The 19,630-nt window shown below is 46.3% G+C and overlaps 1 protein-coding gene across 2 annotated transcripts in view; it reads left to right on the top strand.

The window, feature by feature from the left end:
* Window positions 1–1,352: 1,352 nt before the first annotated feature.
* The window catches only part of RUNX1 (RUNX family transcription factor 1), a gene marked incomplete at its 5' end in the record, with an annotated part of 171,073 nt that continues 152,795 nt past the window's right edge, over window positions 1,353–19,630 (top strand). For both annotated transcript variants that reach the window (XM_082004458.1, XM_082004457.1), the window contains one exon: window positions 1,353–1,407. In XM_082004458.1, the coding sequence (XP_081860584.1) occupies window positions 1,353–1,407 (55 nt within the window). The remainder of the gene's footprint in view (window positions 1,408–19,630) is intronic.

The following is a 19,630-nucleotide window of genomic DNA, read 5'->3' as shown; positions in this document are numbered from 1 at the left end:
GGTTTGAAGCAAGGTGGGAAAGGGCTGCTGCCCGCTGTTCAGCAGAGAGGAAAAGGAGACAAAAGGTGGCACAGCAGCCACTTCTCTGTGCTGTAGTAAGTGACTTTTCTCCCCTCTTTTTGCACTATCACAGCCGGAGACGGAACTGCCAATTCATTATTAGGTTTAGGACCTTTTTTTTTTTTTTCCTTCTTTTGAGGAGGGAGAAAGAAAGGGCAGAATTTCAGACAGGACAGACCTGTTGTCACCTCAAGAGATGCTGAGCTAAATCCTGAGGATTTTACTCAGGTTTTCTCTTGGGTAGGGATCCTTCTGATGGGAACAAGAATAGTGCTAAAAAAGGACTACCGGATTCAACCTTATGGAAGTAACTTACAAACCTTTCCTGTGGTCTCAGAGACTAGTCACCTTCAAGCACTTCTTACAGGGTGCCATCACACAGGTTCAGAATAATGTTGGGGGTTTTTTTGTCTCCCCTGACAGGTTTTGGGGGTTTTTTTTCATTTTTTTAAAAAAACTCTTTACTGTGTCCTTTCCTCAGCCAGTGGTCTTTCCTACAGCTGGTTCCTAATGTTTTACAGGATGACTTACACATCCTGCCTTAGCAGCAGACTTATACCCAGGTTTGAATTACTATTGAATAAGCAGCAATGAAATCTCTATCAAAATAATCAGTAGTTCCAAAAACCACAAACAACAAAACAAGCGGAGTTGAACTAACTCAGCAAGACCATTTGTAGCATCAGGGACGGTGAGTCATTTTTCTTCTCCCTCCCTCAGCAGACTCCATCACTGCCTCACGCAGCCCCGGGGAGGGCAGGTGGAGTGGGTAGGGCATGACTTCAGAAAGTAAAAAAAAAAAAAAAAAAAGAAAGTCGACATCACTCAGGTCACGTGATGCAAAGGGACCAATGGAGGCAGGTTCTGGAAAGGGGAACAGTTAAATTTGTAATTTTGGTTGTGTGAAACACTTCTTTGGGCCTCATAAACAACCACAGAACCACAAGTTGGGTACAGAGGCAGTCACACAAGAGCGGGTCCGGGATATTGGTCAGCAGGCAGGGCGAATCGTTTTGACTGCAAACCACAGAGTTTCGTAGAGTGGTAAGCATCATCAACCACAACCGATCCGCTATTTTTTTTTTTCTTTTTAAGAAACAATTTCAGAGTTCTTTTAGCAAAAGAACCTTATAATCCACTTTGTGCCGCTCCTGAGGCACCGGGATAAAACAAAGCATGATGGCTGGGAGGAGGGTGGTAGCAATGACCATTCTTCATTTTTCACTCCCCAAGGTAGAAGAAATCATATATTCCTTCACTGTAAAGAGAGAGTGAGTTTTAAAGAGGAAACAATGGCTTCAAACAGCATATTTGAGTCACTTCCTTCTTACCAGCACTTCTTGAGAGGTAAGTGCCATTCAGACTTTCTAAATATACTTTTTACTTTCCCATACTTAAGAAAATGCATGTTTGGAGAGTATCTGGGGACATTCTTGTAGTACAGGCTTTTTCCACACTTCGGTTTTGTTTGAGGCGCTCTCATTGAAGCTAATATCTGAGCTTGCAGGAATACCATCTCATTACTTGTCAGTCCGTTAAAGAGATTATAACAAGGACTCATTTAAGCTGTTCAAACAGCCATTGCATGCTTGTGAATTTTCTCTTCATAAATCAAAGTGTGCTAGAGTAAGTCACATGAATTACTGCAGATACAATAGCAGTAGCACAAGCCCCTTTTGATTCTTTTTGACAGAATTATGACTTTTTGAGCCACTGCCATGAAAAATGACAACCAACAGCATACAACACATATTACAGGCTGAAATAATAACATGGGGAGTGAGCAGCAAGCTGGTGTGTACAGCCAGCAGAGCGTGATGCAGTCTCACTTATGCTAGACCATCAGCCTGGCTAAGGGCAAGTTCACCGTGGAGAAGCCAGAAAAAGCTTAGAAACCTGCTTAAAGTTAGTTGCAACTCACGTGGCTCAGGAAAAGAAGCAGTGTGGATAAAATCAGAGTTTCTGTTGGTGCCACGCAGGTCCCTGATGGCTGCGCATTATCAGCTGCAACCACCCTTAGAGAAATGAAGCAGTCTTGTAAAGGCTGGGGGGGGGATTGAAGGGCTTCACCCAGCAATCTGTCTTTTTTCACCAGTGACCAAGCGTGCTCAGAGGCTCCTTCTAACGTTCTCACAACCCCCCGTGGAGCTAATGGGTTAGTCATGGGTTATTCATACGAGTAAGCCAGGGACTGGCACGAGAAACTTGTCCGCTTCCTCGTAACTACCTTCCTAAATAGCTCATGCTACAGCTGAACTTTTCCCCTTTCCAGGCAAGCCCTCTGACCGCTCAAGCCCTTTTGCAGAAGGGCTGCGCCCGTTCAGATGACAAGGCACACAAAGCCCGTCGCAGACCGCTCGTCGAGCTTGGCCGGGGTGCTGCCAGAGAGCAGCACTTCATAACTCTTTATAGTTACAGACTACAGTTTCCCGGCCTCTCTGGCGGTGTCGGTGTGAGTCATGAGTTATTCGTATTAATAAGCAGGCTGGGGAATGCGGAAGGCTCGTCCCAGCTGCTGTGTCACAACAAGCAGCAGCTCCGCCGGCGGCCCTGCCGCTCCCGCGGATCAGTGCTCCCTCGAGTGGGATGCTGGCGGAGGGCAGCCTGCCGAAACACAAGCCTGCTCTCCCACCTCGCTTCGGCTCTTTTTTTTTCCTGACCCACCCTTGTCGTATCAAAAGCTTTTCTATGTCTGTCTTTCCCGGCACCAGAGGGGAGCCGAGCCTCAGCGAGGTGCCTGAGTCACTCGGGCTCGCAACACTTTCTAGCCTGGGCAGGGGAGATGCTGAAGGGTGAGCAAGAAGTGGCTGACTGCTCTGCTCTGCTCTGCTCTACCAAGCAAAGGAAGCAATATTGCTAGAATAACAAGAAGGATCTTCCTGCATTTTGTCAGCTTTTTTTTTTTTTTTTTTTTTTTAACTCACCCAACTGTTTACCCTTTAATCTGTAACACAGGAAGACTTACTGAGGAAATTTTGTGCTTCTGATAAAATAACAAACAGAGTGAACCTCATGGGGCAGTGCTTGCAGCCCATGCCAGAGCACAGCCAGCCCACGGGACAGGCTGGGGACGGCAGAGGCCGTATTGTGGGCAGGAGCCTGAGAGCAGCTGGTTGGAGAGCATGGATTCATCCAGAAAAGGCGGAGTTTCATTAAAACTGGTTGATCCAGCAAGTGATTTAGCTCAACACTCCAGAATGGGTTTTATTGTCCTCGTTATTACTGTTCTCATTATCGTCGTTAATGTCACTATAGTACCAGTATTTTGCGTTTCTTCATGGACTAGGCTAGAAATTTTGTGCTGAATACCCTATATTATATATACCTTATATACCTTATACCTTATAATATCTTATATTCATCCAGTCTTGGCAATTCAGGTGTAGATCCTGGTACATACCCAGCACAAGCAAGATCAAATTCCTGCTGTACAGTGCTAGAAAAGCTTGGGCAACAGCACTTCGGTTGAGTTATAAAGCAAATGTTTCATCGTTGCGAAAGAATATTGTGTTTGAATGTGGAAGGCTGTGACGGTTTTCCAGCAGTTCCCTTTTTGTTCCTTTCTTTACTTAAATGAACTCCACACAATTTCAAAATCCCGGCTGCAGCAAAAGTAACGCTTGGGCCTCGGAGCAAGAAAAATAATCATCCCTAGGGTCGGTTGTTCTTGCCCATATTTCTCAATAGTGTTTACATAGACCGGTCATTTGAAATGTCCAAATCTGTCTCTTTTCTTTTTTTCCCGCCAAAATTTATTGCATTTTCTCTCTCAACTGAAATCGTGAGTTGAAGAAAAAAATAACAAGCTGCTTTCTGCCGTGGATTTCACTTTATCAGTCGATGCAGTTCTCTGAGGAGGAAATCCATAACTCTTTTTTAGCCTGATACTATGTGAAAATTGGGAAAAAAAGAGGGGAGTGGGGAAGCAGAACCATTGTTCCAGCCCCTGCGAGCAGTGACAGACGTAGAAAGCCTGACATATTAATTGAATGTGGTACACCACAAAGGATATGGCCCTTTTTCTATCACACCACACCAGGTCCTTGCTTCTGCCACTAGGTAAAGAAATGAGGATTATACTGAAACCTCCAGTGGCGTGCTCTGCATGCTGAACACATTCAAATGCTGACCAGCTCTGCTTTTAGTGATGGCCTCATTTTCCTAATGTGTCCTCTTTCAGTTTATGGTCTGGGCTCAGGGTCAGGAGTACAGGGTAGGACCATTTCTAAGTGTCTTGCTGCTGTACAACCCACAGAAAAACATCACTCCATCTCTTTCCCAAATCTAGGACTGCATCAGCAAGGCTGTAGTTTAAACTTTTATCCTGGCAAGATTCATAGTCTAAGGATGGATTTGCTGGTTTTATTGAGGGTTCGACACAGGTTCATGTGTATTGGCCGGGTCTACACAGTGATAGCTTTTGGGCAGGGGCACCAAAACGAGACCTGTTGTAGAGTCTTGTATTAAAGAGTGCACATAGAGTTATTAAAAGGTGTGTAGATAATGACATGATATTGCCCCACCCCATAACTTCATTTAACTTCTTAAGGGTGTTAAACTGTCCTGTAAAGTTTCCTAATAATTTTGCCTGCAAAGTAAGACAGAATAACAAATATTTTTGCAGGGTTTTGATGGGGCTCTAAATAACATGAAGCATAATATTTTCCAGAAGGGCACTTTTCACTCATTTTTCCTTTTGCTGCAAGGTCTAATTATTTCAATATGCAAAGAAGGTTACTCCTGGTTTTGGCCTTTGTTGTATTTTTTATTAATTAATCAAGACAATGAAGACTTGCGGTGCAACATTTTGTTGGTTTCTTATCAAATGGAAACAAACTCCAGCAGAGCACTTTTACAACACAGAAAAATGCACTGTGCATACTTTCTTCTTAGTTCTAACATACCAAGTAGTGCCCAGCCATTGTGGGTTTCATCCTTTGCAAATGCTAAATAAAACTGCAGCAATCAGCTCTTGCTGCTCTGAAGGGCTTCCCTTCCTGGACCCGTGGACACCTATGCCGAAGCATATTGCTTCTCATTGAAAGTTAGTGGCTTTGACTTGCCTTGCGATGGGTAGACTCCTAAAGTCCCTGGCGCTGTATGTGAGCAGAGGGGTGAGGTGACTGGAGGCTCCTTGTTATCCAAGTCCACACTTGCAGTCTGACATTCTCAGTGTATGAGACCTCCCCAGGAGTAATTGTTTGTCTGCAGAGGGTGCTGTGTGAGGAGCAGGGTAGCAAGCTGATGATGACTTCAGCTCTCGAGAATTGGTGACATTAGCAGAAGTGGTCATAAACTAGAAGGAACTCTGCCAAAGACACATTTCTCTGGGAGATGCACAGTACCCAGCACTGCCACGTATTTTCATTCACTCGCCCAGTAGAAGAAACCTACCTTTTCATGATAGCGTAAACTACGTTGTCACTGCGTAGGGGAGAGAGAAAGTTTTCCAGCACTTTTGCAGACTGCCTGAACTGTACCAAAGAGTTAATTTGTGTCAGCATTATAAAATACTAACTGCATCTTGTGAATAGGAAATTGAAGCTCATAAAAAGCTTGGCTTAGTAGAAGAAAAAACTTGCACAATGTCTGATTTACACAGCCTTCTCTCTGTTTGAGCCTTTTTTAATTTAAAAGCCTTGAGAAACATTGCGAGACCTGAAAACAGGAATTCCTGTGAAGCAAGGGCTAAAGTATCTGACAGAGATGAATACGCTCCTTTGGTAAAATCAAGAGATTTTATCCTAGGCCAAAATATTAAACTCAGTGTTTAACCAGTCACACTCAGCATAGTGATGTGTTGTGGTGACAGTCTTAGCAAGGACTTAGGGTTATGGCTGGTTTGCAGATCCCCCAGATTGGCTTGCCCTTTATAGCGTGGCCATTAATAAGAGATTGTTGAATGGCAGCTCTGCCTTGGACCGTGTTTTACCGCAAGAACCAAACTCCAGCTCTGAGGTAACTCTCTGGTGGGAAATAAAAGTATCTTCCCCATACTGCCAGTATATGCAACAGGAATAGGCAATAAACTGCATTTTTTCTTGACTAGAAGATAATCATGGTTCAGTTTGACTGCTAAGGCATGACCCCAAAAGAACAGTCTGCTTATCTTTAAATGCATATGAGGGCCAGTGATATTGGTAAGTTTATGAAAACCTTTATTTTAGGGAAACCTGTCTTCCTCCTGCATGCGTGGGGCAAGGATTTGCATGTAGGAGGTTGCCACAGAGTACCTGGCTGGCCCTGGTAGCTCCGCGGAGGAGGAGGGCTGCACCACGCAGCTATAACGACCTCCGGCAGAGGCTTGGGCTGCTCGTGCCGAAATGCCTGGCTGCCTGATGGGCTGCTGGGTGAGGGTGGCAGTACGTGTCCAGCAGCCCTGGCAGGGGGGCAAGGAAGAAATAGCTCTGGCTCTGGGTAAGAGGATGGATTGAGACTGGCTGGAGAAGGACCACCTGCTCTTTGAATCCGAATCCTGCCTGACATCTCTGTCTTCCCCATGCCAGCGCAGGACTCCCAGATGCAGGGTGTAAGTTTAAATTGGCATGTGCATTGTTTCGGGAGGGGCGGCTGCCATGGGCATCAGGCTGCACACAGAGTTGAGGCACTCCAGTGTGCAGTGGGGCAGCTCAGGACAGGCCAGACAACCCCTCCACTGCAGGGGCATGAGCCTGACCAATTTTCTGTGTTCCTGCAGATTGCAGTGTGCAAAGATGTGTTTCCTCAATTTTTTTTTTTTATTTTTATTTATTTACTTGTGTTTTCTGTTTGCTTGTTTTTTTCCTAGAACAACTCTGATAGTCAGCTCACCCACTCACTCCTATTCCTTTCTCTGTGCTAGTCAATGGGGCAAGGTATGGTGGGAATTTTTTTAAACAGTGGGTGATTACAGCCTAGAATTCATTGCCATAAAATATCATTGAAACCAAGAGTTTAGCAGGATCCTTAAAACAGCTGGGGCTGTACATACATAACAGTTTCTTAATACGTACCAGCCAGGCAGAAAAAAAGCAGCTTTGGAAGAAGCTTCATCTCTCACTGCCGTATTTCAGAGCACAAACCAATCTCTGTTAAAGCTTGAAAAGAAAGCTTCCCATGTAAGCAGGCCTGTCATCTGCAAAACGAACTGTGGCTTCCTCCACGACATCTGGTACTGGCCACAGAGAGAGACAGACCACTGGCTAGGTGAATCACTGGTCTGCGGGAAGGACAAGAAAACATTGCACTACCTCATTACCTCTTCTGTCATCTTAAGAGAATGGATAATATTTGTATAAACTTTAGTCAGCTTCCCAAATAGTAGATGAGTAGTAGGGATATCTCCTCCTTGAAGTGTATTAATGAACTGTACGAGGTGACCACAGTGGTGGTGTTTGGAGCAGTATAGCACCTGCAAAGGTCTACAGTACGTTGGTGAAGTCCATGCATAGACCAGCATATCCACAGTGATACTGAATGCAAGACACACCATTCTTGCTGCCAGCAGAAAGGAGACTAGAAATTACATATACAGTTTCCCAACGTAATCAATTTTCAAAAGAAATGCCTTTTCTTCCACTTAGGTCCCAACAAAGTAAGGCCTGGGCTTACGACCAAGATACATTTTAGTCCAAAGCATCAAATTCTCTATAAAGATGTATTCAGACAATTGAAATAAGAAAAAAAAAAAAGGCATAGAAGAACTGACTGTGAAAGTAGGGAAGTAGAGAGTGATGGTAGCTGCTACCTGGTAGAGTTTCCAATTCATCCTTAATACTGTCCGCAGGGTTCACCACTTCTGCTTGCAAGTGAAACTCTGTGAAATTGGGTAGTTTCACTTCACAAAGATCTGTGAGAACATTTTCTTTGGCTTTGATCTAGCTGGGATTTTTTTTTCAGCCTAAGCTTTTTGTTTTGAATTTCTGATTCCAGTGAACCCAAAAACAGTCCGAGTCAGGGGCTTGGGGCTTTTTCTTTTGCCTTCTGAGTATTTTGTCTTGCAATGTGTTTTCTGTTGTCTAGTTTCACGCTGAAGCTGTGATTTTGAGATGTGCTCAGAAGCTGCCCTTAGGTAGGGTTTTGACTGTAAGTTGAAAGGCTTACCTCTCTTACAAATCTTTCCATGACTGCGGTGCGAGGAAACATGAAACCTGTCAACTTTTATGTGATTTGCTATAAACATTTCATTCGGCTGTGCTTAGGGCAAGCCCTGCGATCCTCATCAAATCAGCAACCTCAGAAGGCATTGGCCCAGCCCTTCAAGTGCCTTTTTGTGGTCTTTAAAAGAGAAAGATGACTGTTTGTGAAATACCTTGCAAGTTCGGGGTGAAACGGCACAGTGCGAGACCAAGCATCAGTTTCCTTTGTGACCAATGTCTTGCACTTTCTCAGCCCCGGCTTCGCCTGCATCTCTCATAAGTCCATTTTCTATCTGAATTCTTGGCATGCACCTGCACCGTGCCAGCCAGACGCGTGCCTCAGAGGCAGCTGCCTGCTTTGGCGAAGGCAAGAGGTGCGAGCGTGCCAAGCAGGGGCTGAAGAGTGGGGTGTCACAGCCTCTGCAGCGGGCAGACCAGCCTCCTTGCCTGTCAGCGCTCAGGTCTCTATTCATACGTGCTGCAGTATCAAAGGGTAGTGGAAGGCAAGCTGGCACAGCACAGTGAAGGCTTTCATCTGTCTAGCAAGGATAACACAGACAGATGCAATCGCACGGGTGTAAGTCACTGCCAGCCAACCCCTGGAAGACATCAGTACCCACCGTGGTGGTGAGTGGGGGCGGGAGACATACCTCTGGGTTTTCACTACTGTTATTATATGGGCTGGGTAGATTTAAGCTAGCACTGCTTTACTCCCACATGCCTGCAGGCACGCTTCCCCTTTTCTCTGTAGACATGACCCCAGAGCCAATTCTTAGGATACTATCTTGGCTCCACCCAGACAGGGACAAAGTGGCCATCAACTGCAGTGGGGCCAGCTCTGTCCTTTAAGAACAAAGAAGCCTGCAAGAAAAACATGATGGTGAAGTTGTGAATAAGACCGGAGGTGAATTCCGAATGCCAGTGTTGACCTGGGGACAGAAAGAAACGTAGCATTAAGGTGCAAGTGTAACTCACGTAACTCCAAATAGCAGAACTATGGTTGAGAATGAAAGTTTTTGTCTCTTTTACTTAGAAAATATTGGTGTGGAACAATTATTAATGGCATATTATGCATGGTTGTAGAGGGAGCTTTGAGTTGGCTGGATTTTTTCCCTGGTTGGTAGATGTTGGCTTATACTTGGCTTGTACATCAAGGGTGTACACCTCACCCAGTGGACAGGTGAGGTGTATTTCCTCACTGAGCAGCGAGGAGAGACTCTGAAAGCAGCAGCCTTTAGCATGTACCATCTCCTGGTCTTATGCAGGACGGAGAGGGACAGGACTTCCATGAGTGCAACCACAGCTTTAGAAAGCAACCCTAAAAGTGTTTTCCAAGTCGGAGGCAACAAGGAGGAGGCCTCACCTGTGCGGTTAGTCTCCACACAGCAAGGCTGCCATGGCTGCTGACCGTCTGTCCGTGTTGCACATCATCCTGAGCAGAATACTCATACAAGACTACATGCGACGCCCAGTACATAGGAAGTGCAATTTATTTTAGAACACCGTTACTAGATAATATCAGACTTCTGTAAAATGTTTCTGTTTTTCAGGACCTATATGTAAATGGGCTTTGGGTTTTGCATAGGATGAGTGTAACAGAATTCATATCTGGAAGATATGCTCAGGTTAAGACCTCATTAACCCCATTTGCACAGCAGTTGGCAAATCAGTTATTGCAATATAGAGTGGTCCTATAATTAATTCATCCTATACATTGTCCAAACTCTTTGCAAAGGAATTCAGTACCACTTTGTCCATCGCAGCTCTGTGGACTCCAGGCCAGGGAGCTGCAGAGGTTACTTCATGTGGGGTCCTAAGCAGACCTACACCCACCAGATCACCGAGCACACTTCTACACCAACCTGATTCCTGTTTAGTTGCCACTATTTCGTCTGACCCCAAGCTTGGAGAGCAGGTAGTGTGTGGAAAGTGTTCTGCTCATGACTCCAGCTGGGGAAATGGGATGAGTCTGGCAACTTGTCCGGTAGGTCACCCTCTCACTAGAGAAAGGACAGTACAGAGTTTTCCCCCCGTGTGCTTTCTAAGAGCCTCCACTAATGCAGCCTGGAGACATGGCCACCTCTGAAAGGGAAAAAGACACCTTAGTCTCTGCACCAATTCTCTCTTTAGCTCCTGCACCAAACCTGAATAATGTGATAATATGTGGTGCTAAACATCCGCATATTTTCTACACTAAGCATAACATAACTTGCTTATTGAAACCAAGATCCAGGTCTCCCATATGAACAGGCACTTATTCTGGCTATACCTCGCTGCATTGGAGAAAACAATTTGCTTTTCTAAATGAAATGGGGTGTTTCAAGTACAGTATGTTGGGCTATTGTGGAAACTAAAGAATGTGAATGGCTTGCCTAGGTAAAAAGAAAAAGTGAATGGATGAACTTCCTGAGTTCAAAAGTGGTGAACCACTTAAATTTTAGTGTAACAATCAGAACTTTTATTGTTGTGGAGGTTTTTTCCTCCTAATAGGGATTGCAAGGCAGATAGTAATTTTTTCACAGTTTCATACACAGTCCAAACAACTTTGAGTACTACTTTTGAGGAGTCGTATTATCTTGTGCTGACGTTTTTAGGTGCATCTATTTTATGTTATGCATCAGAAAAGCTACATTAGCCCCAAACAGCTTCTTTGCTTTACTGCATAGGAATAAACTTTATCAGTATGAACACTTTTATACCTATGTAAGTCCATTCCTATTTGGGAGAGTGCTCTGCTGTGACTAGGCATGTACCAACACGAAGAAGGATTTACAGCTACCCTCTGGGATGATGTTATGTCATTAGACAGATGTCCATATGAGGAAAGATGATTTAGGTTCACATTTTACTGGGCCAATTAAAGCAGCCCAGTATTTTGTGTACATGGCGCCTGATCCAAGAGCCAACGAAACCAGTGGAAAGAGCTGGCTGATATCCCTGGGCATTGGATGAGACCTGTGATGGCTGTTCTCCTCCAGAGAACAACCTGAAGTCACATTGCTGATGGCCCAGGTCAGCAGTCCCTTTCTGCACAGCTGTCCCTACCCCCTCGCACACATGGCATACAGAGGGGTGAGCCTGGCTCCCCTTCTGTGCTGCAGCCTGCCTTTTCTTTGGAGTGGCATTCCGGTGCTTTCTGCCCTTTTTGCCATGCTCACAAGACCTGCTGAATAAAAAATGGCACTGTGCAAACTAGAGATCCCATTTCCAGCCACCTGCTTGACAGGCTGGCTGTGTCTGAGGGGATTAGACAGTGTCGTACAAGCTCAGGGCAGTGGCTGGGCAAAGAGAGTGCCCGTGGTCTGCCTGCAGCTTTCATGAGGTCCTACAAAGGGCGTTGGGGAGCCAGGGCTGCCCCTGCTCCCTGCCCAGAGTCTAGGTGTCCTGCTGCGCGGCTGGGAGACAGCTTCCCCATCGGGCATCTCCACCTGTCCCCCGCTCTGTTCAGAAGAGCAAAATCTCACGTTTTGCTCCACAGTACCTACAGGTAAATGGAGCTCCTTCAATTGGAGCAGGCTTTGGCTTAACAACCCTGGGCCAGCTAAAGTAAGAAGAGGGAGGAGAAAAGGTCTTTCTCGTTTTTTCAAGACAGTTTTCAACTTCAGCTTCTGAATTATTCTCTCCCTGCCAGACGTGCTCTCCTTTATTCTTTGCTAATTTCTTCAGCCCATACTGCTCAGTCTCCAGCTTGTTCACAAACAAATCCTGGTGTACCCCACAGTTCCCACAGGAGAGACTTCCCTGCATCAGTCACGCAGCTGCCAACCAAGGCAACACGAGGTGCGAGCTCGGTAGGTTTTCTCCCATGTACATGACTTCAGTCAGTAACTGAGCATTCCTGCCTAAAACCGTAACCCTCTCTCTGAAGGCTCAGGCTAATACAACTTGTTCACACAGCCATCTCAGTAAAAAGCATCCAAAGCATGATTTAACACAGATTTGTTGTCAGACTCCAACTTGTTTTCAAGGAAAATCTTTTCACTGTTCCCCAAATTCATTTCTGTCTGAAGTCCCTCACTTGTTAACATCTCAGGCCCTTTTCTTGCAACGTCTTGTTGTAATTATTTTTTTTTCTGCAGGAAATACAAGCAACATTAAGGCATCCCTTATTTGAAACTGCAGTTCAAAGAGAGATTGAAATCAGAATTAGAAAAATAACCTATATAAAAACATTAGCTGTCCTATTTCAGGAGATAATTAGCTGTAGCAAAGTTTCCCTCACTTATTTTTCCTTGGTGAGAAAACAAACTACCTTGTCATTGAGGTTTTTATAAAATGCTTCTGTTTGTAACATTTGCCACGAATAAATTAACCCAAACATTTCTAGCGTATGACTTACATCTTGCTAATTTTGCTGCTAGTTTTCATTTCTGCATCGGGAGACCAAAATGCCTTCAATTACCACATAGTGAAGGGAAAGAAAAAAAAAGTGGATCATCTATTTGGAATATGCATGAAAAAACACATTTCTTTTCGGAACCCAGGGCAGGAGGGAGGGTGAGAAAGTAAGAAAGAGAGCAAGAAAGGGAAGAAGTATTTTATTGTGTGACAGAAGCAGCGTGCCTGATCTAGCCCTTGTATTAGCAAAGGTACTATTTCCACTAGGTACTGCATTTTCCAGCTTGAAGAGGACATACTCCCACCCAGTTGTAGCTGACACGATTTTGGGGGATCAGTGAGTGATGGAGACACCAGCCCCAGCTGCTGACATTTGAGACACAGGTGCTTGGAGCTGCCTTTTACCAGCCAGCCAGAGTAACACAATATACAGGCAACTCCCGCAGGTTGTGCTCCGAGAATAATCCACTGGTATTTGTTCAGGTTTTTTTAGAAGCTCGGTGTTTGAACTAAGTCCCCCGTTGTTCATCCTACCAGCTTATTAAATAATTGACCTTTTCTTCACTGGTATCTTCCCACTTTGGTTAGAATTAGGTGGATACAGGTGGCCAAAAGAAGCCATGCTTCTGTGCCTGGCACCTGGTACCGGCCCCCTTTGATCATGATGTCTGCAGCCTCATCCCTTTCCAGTTGATACAGAGAGTCAGAAAGGGATGGAAGGACTGGTTTCTTATGGTGCTGGTATGCAATCCTACTCTTTAATTTCTAAGCCTGCCGATAGTCCTGAGACAACATGTTGTGTATTTAGTCCTTTCTAGGTAAGTGGTGAATACACCTGCAAGGTTGCTGATTTTTTTTTTTCTCCCCAGAATCTCAAGTTTGTTACACTGTGCATAGGGTGCCATGGGATCAACAGGTGTGTCTTTCTGCGGGTTCTTGCTTTCCTTTTTCCAGCCTCTTCAAGAAGGCTTCTGCACAAGACTTAGCCTGATGGTTTAATTTTGGTAATGCAATGAAATCAATGCAAAGCTCGAAGGTGGTGTGTACTGGGTGTGGGAGGCAGAACAGAGGTAAGAAAAAGAGAAGTATTTCTAGACTAGTTTCTTAGCCTCTTACATTTTCATGTTTGGCATACACTAATAGATACGAAACTTGGTAGGCAGCTTGTGTCAGAGATTCTGATGCAAGTTATGATGTGGTAGATAAAAAGTGATGAGGATATTAAGCTAAAGGGTTGGTTCAAGTACTAAAGATTATACCTGCAGGATTTTTTTTTTCTTTTTTAATCCTACTGTAGAATTACCTTTTGGTATGCCTTACAACAAATAAATAATACTAACCATGCTGGCTTGCATTCTGCAAGGGATGTCAGCACAGCACGGGGTATGTCCTCCACCAAACCAGAAACCTGTAGTAGCAGCATTAGTAGTTGCTTTCTTTGTGAGACTTAGCGTTGGACCTCTGTGTTACTATGCCTGAGCCCTATGCAACTTTAGGATGCTAACACAAGGCTTTTTTAGTGTTGTTATTTGGGAGATAGTTGGAAGTAGAGCATAACAAGACCTGTCTCAAGCCACAGTGGATGATAATGATGTCGTCAGTGACATCATAAATGTTTTTGTCATGTTGTTAAGGAACGGTTGGGGAAGTGCTTAGGGTAAGAATGGATTGAGATCTGCCTCAAACACTATGGGTAATTACGCTGTGTATATTAACTCTATTAAATCTAAATGCTCTCATCATGTTGTTAATGGGGGCCTTCCCCACAACTAGTGTAATGTGGTAAAAAGCTCTCATGCTACTGAGGCTGTGGGAAACTTCTCATGAGAATTTGTTGTGTTCTTTTCTGGGTAAGCCTCGCTTCACTGGGAAATTTCAAAAACCTAATTTGGGTTGTTTGATTGAAAGCATGCAAAACCACTGAAAATCTTCTCCATGGAAATGTTGGGCTTATGTTAAAATTTCAGATGGAAGCAGCCCGTGTTCTGAATTCAAGGAAAGTCTAGTTTGATGCATTTAAAAAGCCAAGACATGCTGTCCAAGGCAGAACTAGTGAAGGCTGATTTCCTACAGACTTATGGCTGCATTCTCTAACATCTGATAAGGCTTTAATCTGATCAAAAGTTTTTCTTTTTTTGAGGAATCTCTAAAATCTCTCTCGGGCAACCTTCAGCTAGGAGCATTGACAGAGCCTCTCTGCTACCGTTATGTTTCATGAAAGCCATAGAATCTTAAGACCACTTCTGCTCTACCAAATTTAGTTAAAGTTGGCCCACAAAACAGAAAGGTTAGGGGAAGTACAGAGGGAATGGGAGCGATCACATAACCACTGCCTTCACAGAAAAGCAGGCTGATAAAGGAAGGTTGCGGTTCAGTTTGGCAGACACTGGGCCAAAGTGATACACAAAGATAGTCAAATATATTCAGAAGCTACTTAAACTACTCTGGGAATAGCACGTTCCTCATCTTCATGGATGAAGAACCACAGAAGAGGGGCCATATCAGAAGTCCAGGGAAGGGAGAACTGGAAACAGAACCGCCGTTTTTTTGACTTACAGTTCTGAGCCCAACTACCTACAGAATGTTCTCTTGTTTACTTTGAATTTCAAATCTGATCGAGTAGATGTTTTCATCAGAGAGCTACCTTAGCATTACATTCACCTTTTCTAGGCCCAGATATTGTACATCTCCAGTGGCGCACTAGGGTTTCCTCCAGCCTGGCTTAGCACCATCTCTGTGCCAGCAGAGCAGGAGGGGTGGCCGTGAGTAGGGAGAGCAGGAGTAGGGTACAGTTCAGTCCTTACCAACCCAGCTGGAAACATTCGCTGCTTGGAGACTCCCTAAAAACCTTCTGGGGTCCAGCAAAGCTGGAGGCTGGTGTTTTGGGACAGAGGGATGTGAGAAGAAACTATGCATCTGTTTAGAAGTGTTTCTTCTTTTTTTGCAGAAAATGTTTCAAAAGGAAAGCTTAATTTTTCTGAAAATTTCATTCTAGAGCTGTTTTTTTCTGCTTTCTCTAGTGTTGATCTGCCACAGCACTGGGCAGTGCCAGAAGAGCTTGCAGGTCAGAAAGCCCTGCTGCAGCTCTGCTGCAAAGCCTGTGCTGCCGTTGGCATGGGCTCCACCTCTGCTGGCAGAGGCTAACCTTTGGCCAGGCAATTATCAGACCAGGGCAGAACGTGTTTTGCTTTTCCTGTATCTTTATTCTGAGTAGAAACCCAGGCTGGTACCTTGCTTGTTTGCAGAGACAGCAGGCTTCTTCGTAGGGTAGCCCGAGCAACCTTGAAAAACAGAATGTGCTTCTTGAGGATCCTGAGCAGCAAAGCTTGATGCAGGTTTTTTGCTAAAAACTAGGATGAAAACAGGCAACAGGAGCGGCCCAGCAATGGTGTCAGGAGCCCTGGCTCTGCCACAGGCTCTGGTGCTGCTGGCTGTGAAGGCAGCCACTCCCTTGCCTCCTCTGGTAGCGTCCCCATTCAACCAGCCCTGCCTTGTGCCTTCAGTCCAGCCTTTGCAGGTGGACTGTATAGCAAAGAAATCATGCTACCCGCGTCCCCGCAGCCATCGTGCCATGGGACATCCGTGGCTGCTGCACGGACCGGGGAGGAGGTGAGCAGCTTGGATGTGCCCTTGGCGTCTAAACATAGCACAAGCGCTTCCTTAATAACTGCTTTTAGGTGGAATAATGAAAAGCAAGCAAGATGGAAGCTCAACCTTTCCTCTCTGACGCGGCCAAGCCTGTACCGCACGCTTCTTGTTTTGCTCATCAGTGGAGGCCTGCAGGAAAGAGATAGATCCGTCCCCGCCATGGACCCCTGCCCGGGGTGCACCTGAAGCTGCCCTCCCCAGGGGGGAGAGCCGAGTGGCCCCGGGGCGGCGAGAAGGACCTGCCGCCACCCCTCGCCTCGAAGTTACGGGGAAGCTGTCAGCCTCGGCGGAGGCATCCTGTTTGTTGAAAAACAAGTGACAGTTGAAGAAGGGTTGCAAGAGCGAGCAAACCGCAGCCCCTGCGCGGGGCTGATAACAGCCCTGCGCTGCTTTTGCAGCAGTTCCGTCCCCGCCGAGCGCCGGCGGGGGGGACGCCGTGAGCCTCGCCGGCGCTTTCCTGTTTCGCGCTCTTCCCCGCCGCCGTTGCTTGCTGTTGAGTTCTGCCACGTTTTTTCAGTTACTCGCCGGTTTCTCAAAAGGGCCCTCCCCTGCTATAAATGGCACGCCGGGGGCAGCCGGCCGCCTGCTCCCCCCGAGGGGGGACCGCAGGCATTCGCGGGGCTGAGCGGGGGGATAGGGCCCGGCATTCAAGAGGGCGGCTGCAAAGAGGCGCTCATAAAAGCGCGTACCCGTGGCGGCGTGGGGCGGCGTAAGTTCTGCACCCGTGCCCGCCTCCCTGCCGGCACCCCTCAGCCTGAGGCCTCAGCGCGCTTCAGGAGGCTGTGTTCAAGGCCGCGCTCGGAGCGCTACTGGAGGAGACCAGAACTGGTACCACAAAGGGGAAAGCGTTTTTGGGCTCAGAGGCCTGCAGTTAGGCAAACAGATCTGTATTTAAATCTCAGGGCACCGCAGACTTAGACCCCGCCCCCCCCCCCGGGTTCTGCAACTGTGCGTGACTTCACCTCCGCGACGGTTGCCGGCTCCCCCAGGTCTGGTGGGTACCCTTTTGCGGTCGGCGAAGCGCGCGCGCGCGGTTTCTGTTGGCAGCGTGAGGAGCCTTGACTGCCTGTACCGCGATGTAAATGATGCTACTCGCCTCTTCAAAGCCAAGCACACCTGCGAGGCCTAGAAAGCTCAAGCTCACGAATGCGCAGGATACAAAAGTCTTGGACACGTGTACCTCCCTCTGCGGGAAGCCAGGACGCTCACCGAGCTTCCCATGACTTAAGGTCTACTCGCTTTTGAACATCTCACCTGAAGGCTCAGCCATGTCTTAACATAAATGGCTTTCCACTCTTTCTCTCTGATCAGAATGCTGGGTCTAGCAGAAAAGGGCTTTTTTTTCTTCAACCAAGAATGTTATTTTCCTCGAGCTTTGCATAAAATTCATCAGTATTATCAGAGCACTCTTTCTCCGGAAAGATATCTCAAGACGTGTCTGTTTGAAACAGCTTGACCAGCATTCTTATCGGCATCAGTTACGTAATCTTGATAATTTTTTTTCATTTGCCAAAAGATGGGCTTCTAGTAAGGAATTTGATTTTCAGGAAGAAATACATCAGAAAATTGCTTCAATAAGATGTCAATTCACTTAGTTCTTATAAAAAAAAAAAAATGTGGACAGCATTTTAATTTCAAATGCTGCCAAAACCACTAGCTTTTCAGTTTCATGGTTTTCCCTGTGACTTTGCCCTCTCTTTTTATTAACGTCCTCCATTGCTGTGCTAGGAGCCCTATCAATGTACAGGAAAGCACCCTGAAGAATTCACAACCAAGAAACCAAATCAAAGATAGGCAAAGCTTATGGGTTTAGTGGACCAGCACTCTTGAAACTTGGTTTGAGAGAAGCATGAAATGAAACAAAAAGACAAAAATGGTTTTGGCAAGAGCTAACATCAGTCACACAAGTGCGTGGAGGAAGTTAGAGAGCCCTCTGTAAGGAAAGTCTGTCTGAAGTCACCTCACTCTCCACAAATTACTCTCCGCCCATGCTTTTACTTCTCTCCGAGCTGCAACAAGAGTGCTCAGATGTTGGGGGTTTTTTTGTTTGTTTCTGTGCCTGCTGCAGCCTGTCTCATTTCAGCCCAAATACTGGGATCCCCCAGCCCTTCGCGGGGCTCTGTGCTGTGTGGGCTCCCTCCCCAGGCACGTGCATGCTCCTCTCTCCTCTGCTCCTTCCCAGCCAAGACCCTTCCTGGCCCTGGGCCTTGCAAGACCCCCGCTCCCAGTGGGGGCATCACAACATCTCCCCCTCCATGGCCACCTCCTGCCCCATCACCCACCCTGTTATCCCACTGTAGAGGCACCGCAGCCAGCGCTGCCTTTCGGCCGCTTCCCCTCTCCCATCTGGCAACACGTTTTCTGGGACTGCGTACCCGCTCTCTTCCTCCCTGCCCGGACCATGGGAATGCTTGCAATTCTTCTTTGCCTTGTCAGTGGGAAACCCGCAAGAAATCTTTCTGCAGAGCTCAGACATTAGAAGGGCATTGATATTCACATGCTAGCAAGCATTTCTTCAGAGGAATCTAGGCAAGGCACCCAAGACAAGGCTTCACAGTAGCTCACACATCCCACTCCCTCAGTCACTCTAAGTCTCGGGGCTTGCTGCGGCGTCTCTCAGCATAGCAAGTTGTGATGAGAAAGTGGAATTGGGATTCACGAGAGACTGCTGCTAGATCAAACTTAGCGACTTCAGCTTATTTGTTTAGTGCTTCAGGCTATTTTTCAAGTGACAGAAAATGAATAAAGTACTTTCCTGTGTCATTTATTGGTAAGTAAGGGAAACATACATAACCTTCTGTGTTTAGTAACCCATCTGCATTGGTTTCTCTTTTAAAAAGATTGTTTCAGGGTATGAGATCTTTCCTTTTTCAGACCTTCTGTTCCTTTCCACAGAGCGTACCTGGAGAACAGGGCAAATAGTGAGCTGCCTCTTTAGCTGTTGGGGCCAATTAGCAAAAGTTGCTACAACCAGCTGTTCTAGCCAGCGTGGTGGTTTTCCAGGGCTTGTTTTCCTTGTCTTTGAATATGGAGTCAGGAGGTGAAAACCAAGCTGGCAGCTCACCGCTCTCGTCCCCCTTCCCAGCCCATGCACCCTGAGGTGACGGAGGGTCCCACGGGGATCCGCGCCTGGCTACTGCGAGCACACAGGGCCCCGGAGCCCGGCCGGCCAGCAACCAGCGCTACGGCACTGCTGCCCTCGCCTAATAGAGACGCTGTTGCTTTATAAGCTATGGTAGCTTTTTATTTTGCTGGCACAAAAAGACAGCCTTTTGGTGCATAGCCTGCTTGTGCTGGAGCCTTTTTGTGCCTCCTCAAAGATAAAGAGTGGAGAAACTTGCAGGTTATCCAGGCAAAGCCTTTACAGGGCAGAGTTTAAGGGTTGCAGGGTACTTGCTCTGATGGGTTTTGAATGCTGCAGTAATATGGATTCTTTCCACCCCTTCCCTTAGGTCATTTGCTGGGAG

This window comes from Phaethon aethereus, assembly GCF_964289735.1.
Source record: "Phaethon aethereus genome assembly, chromosome: 1".
NCBI classification, from domain to species: Eukaryota; Metazoa; Chordata; class Aves; order Phaethontiformes; family Phaethontidae; genus Phaethon; species Phaethon aethereus.
This window is presented reverse-complemented; position numbering and strand designations above follow the sequence as displayed.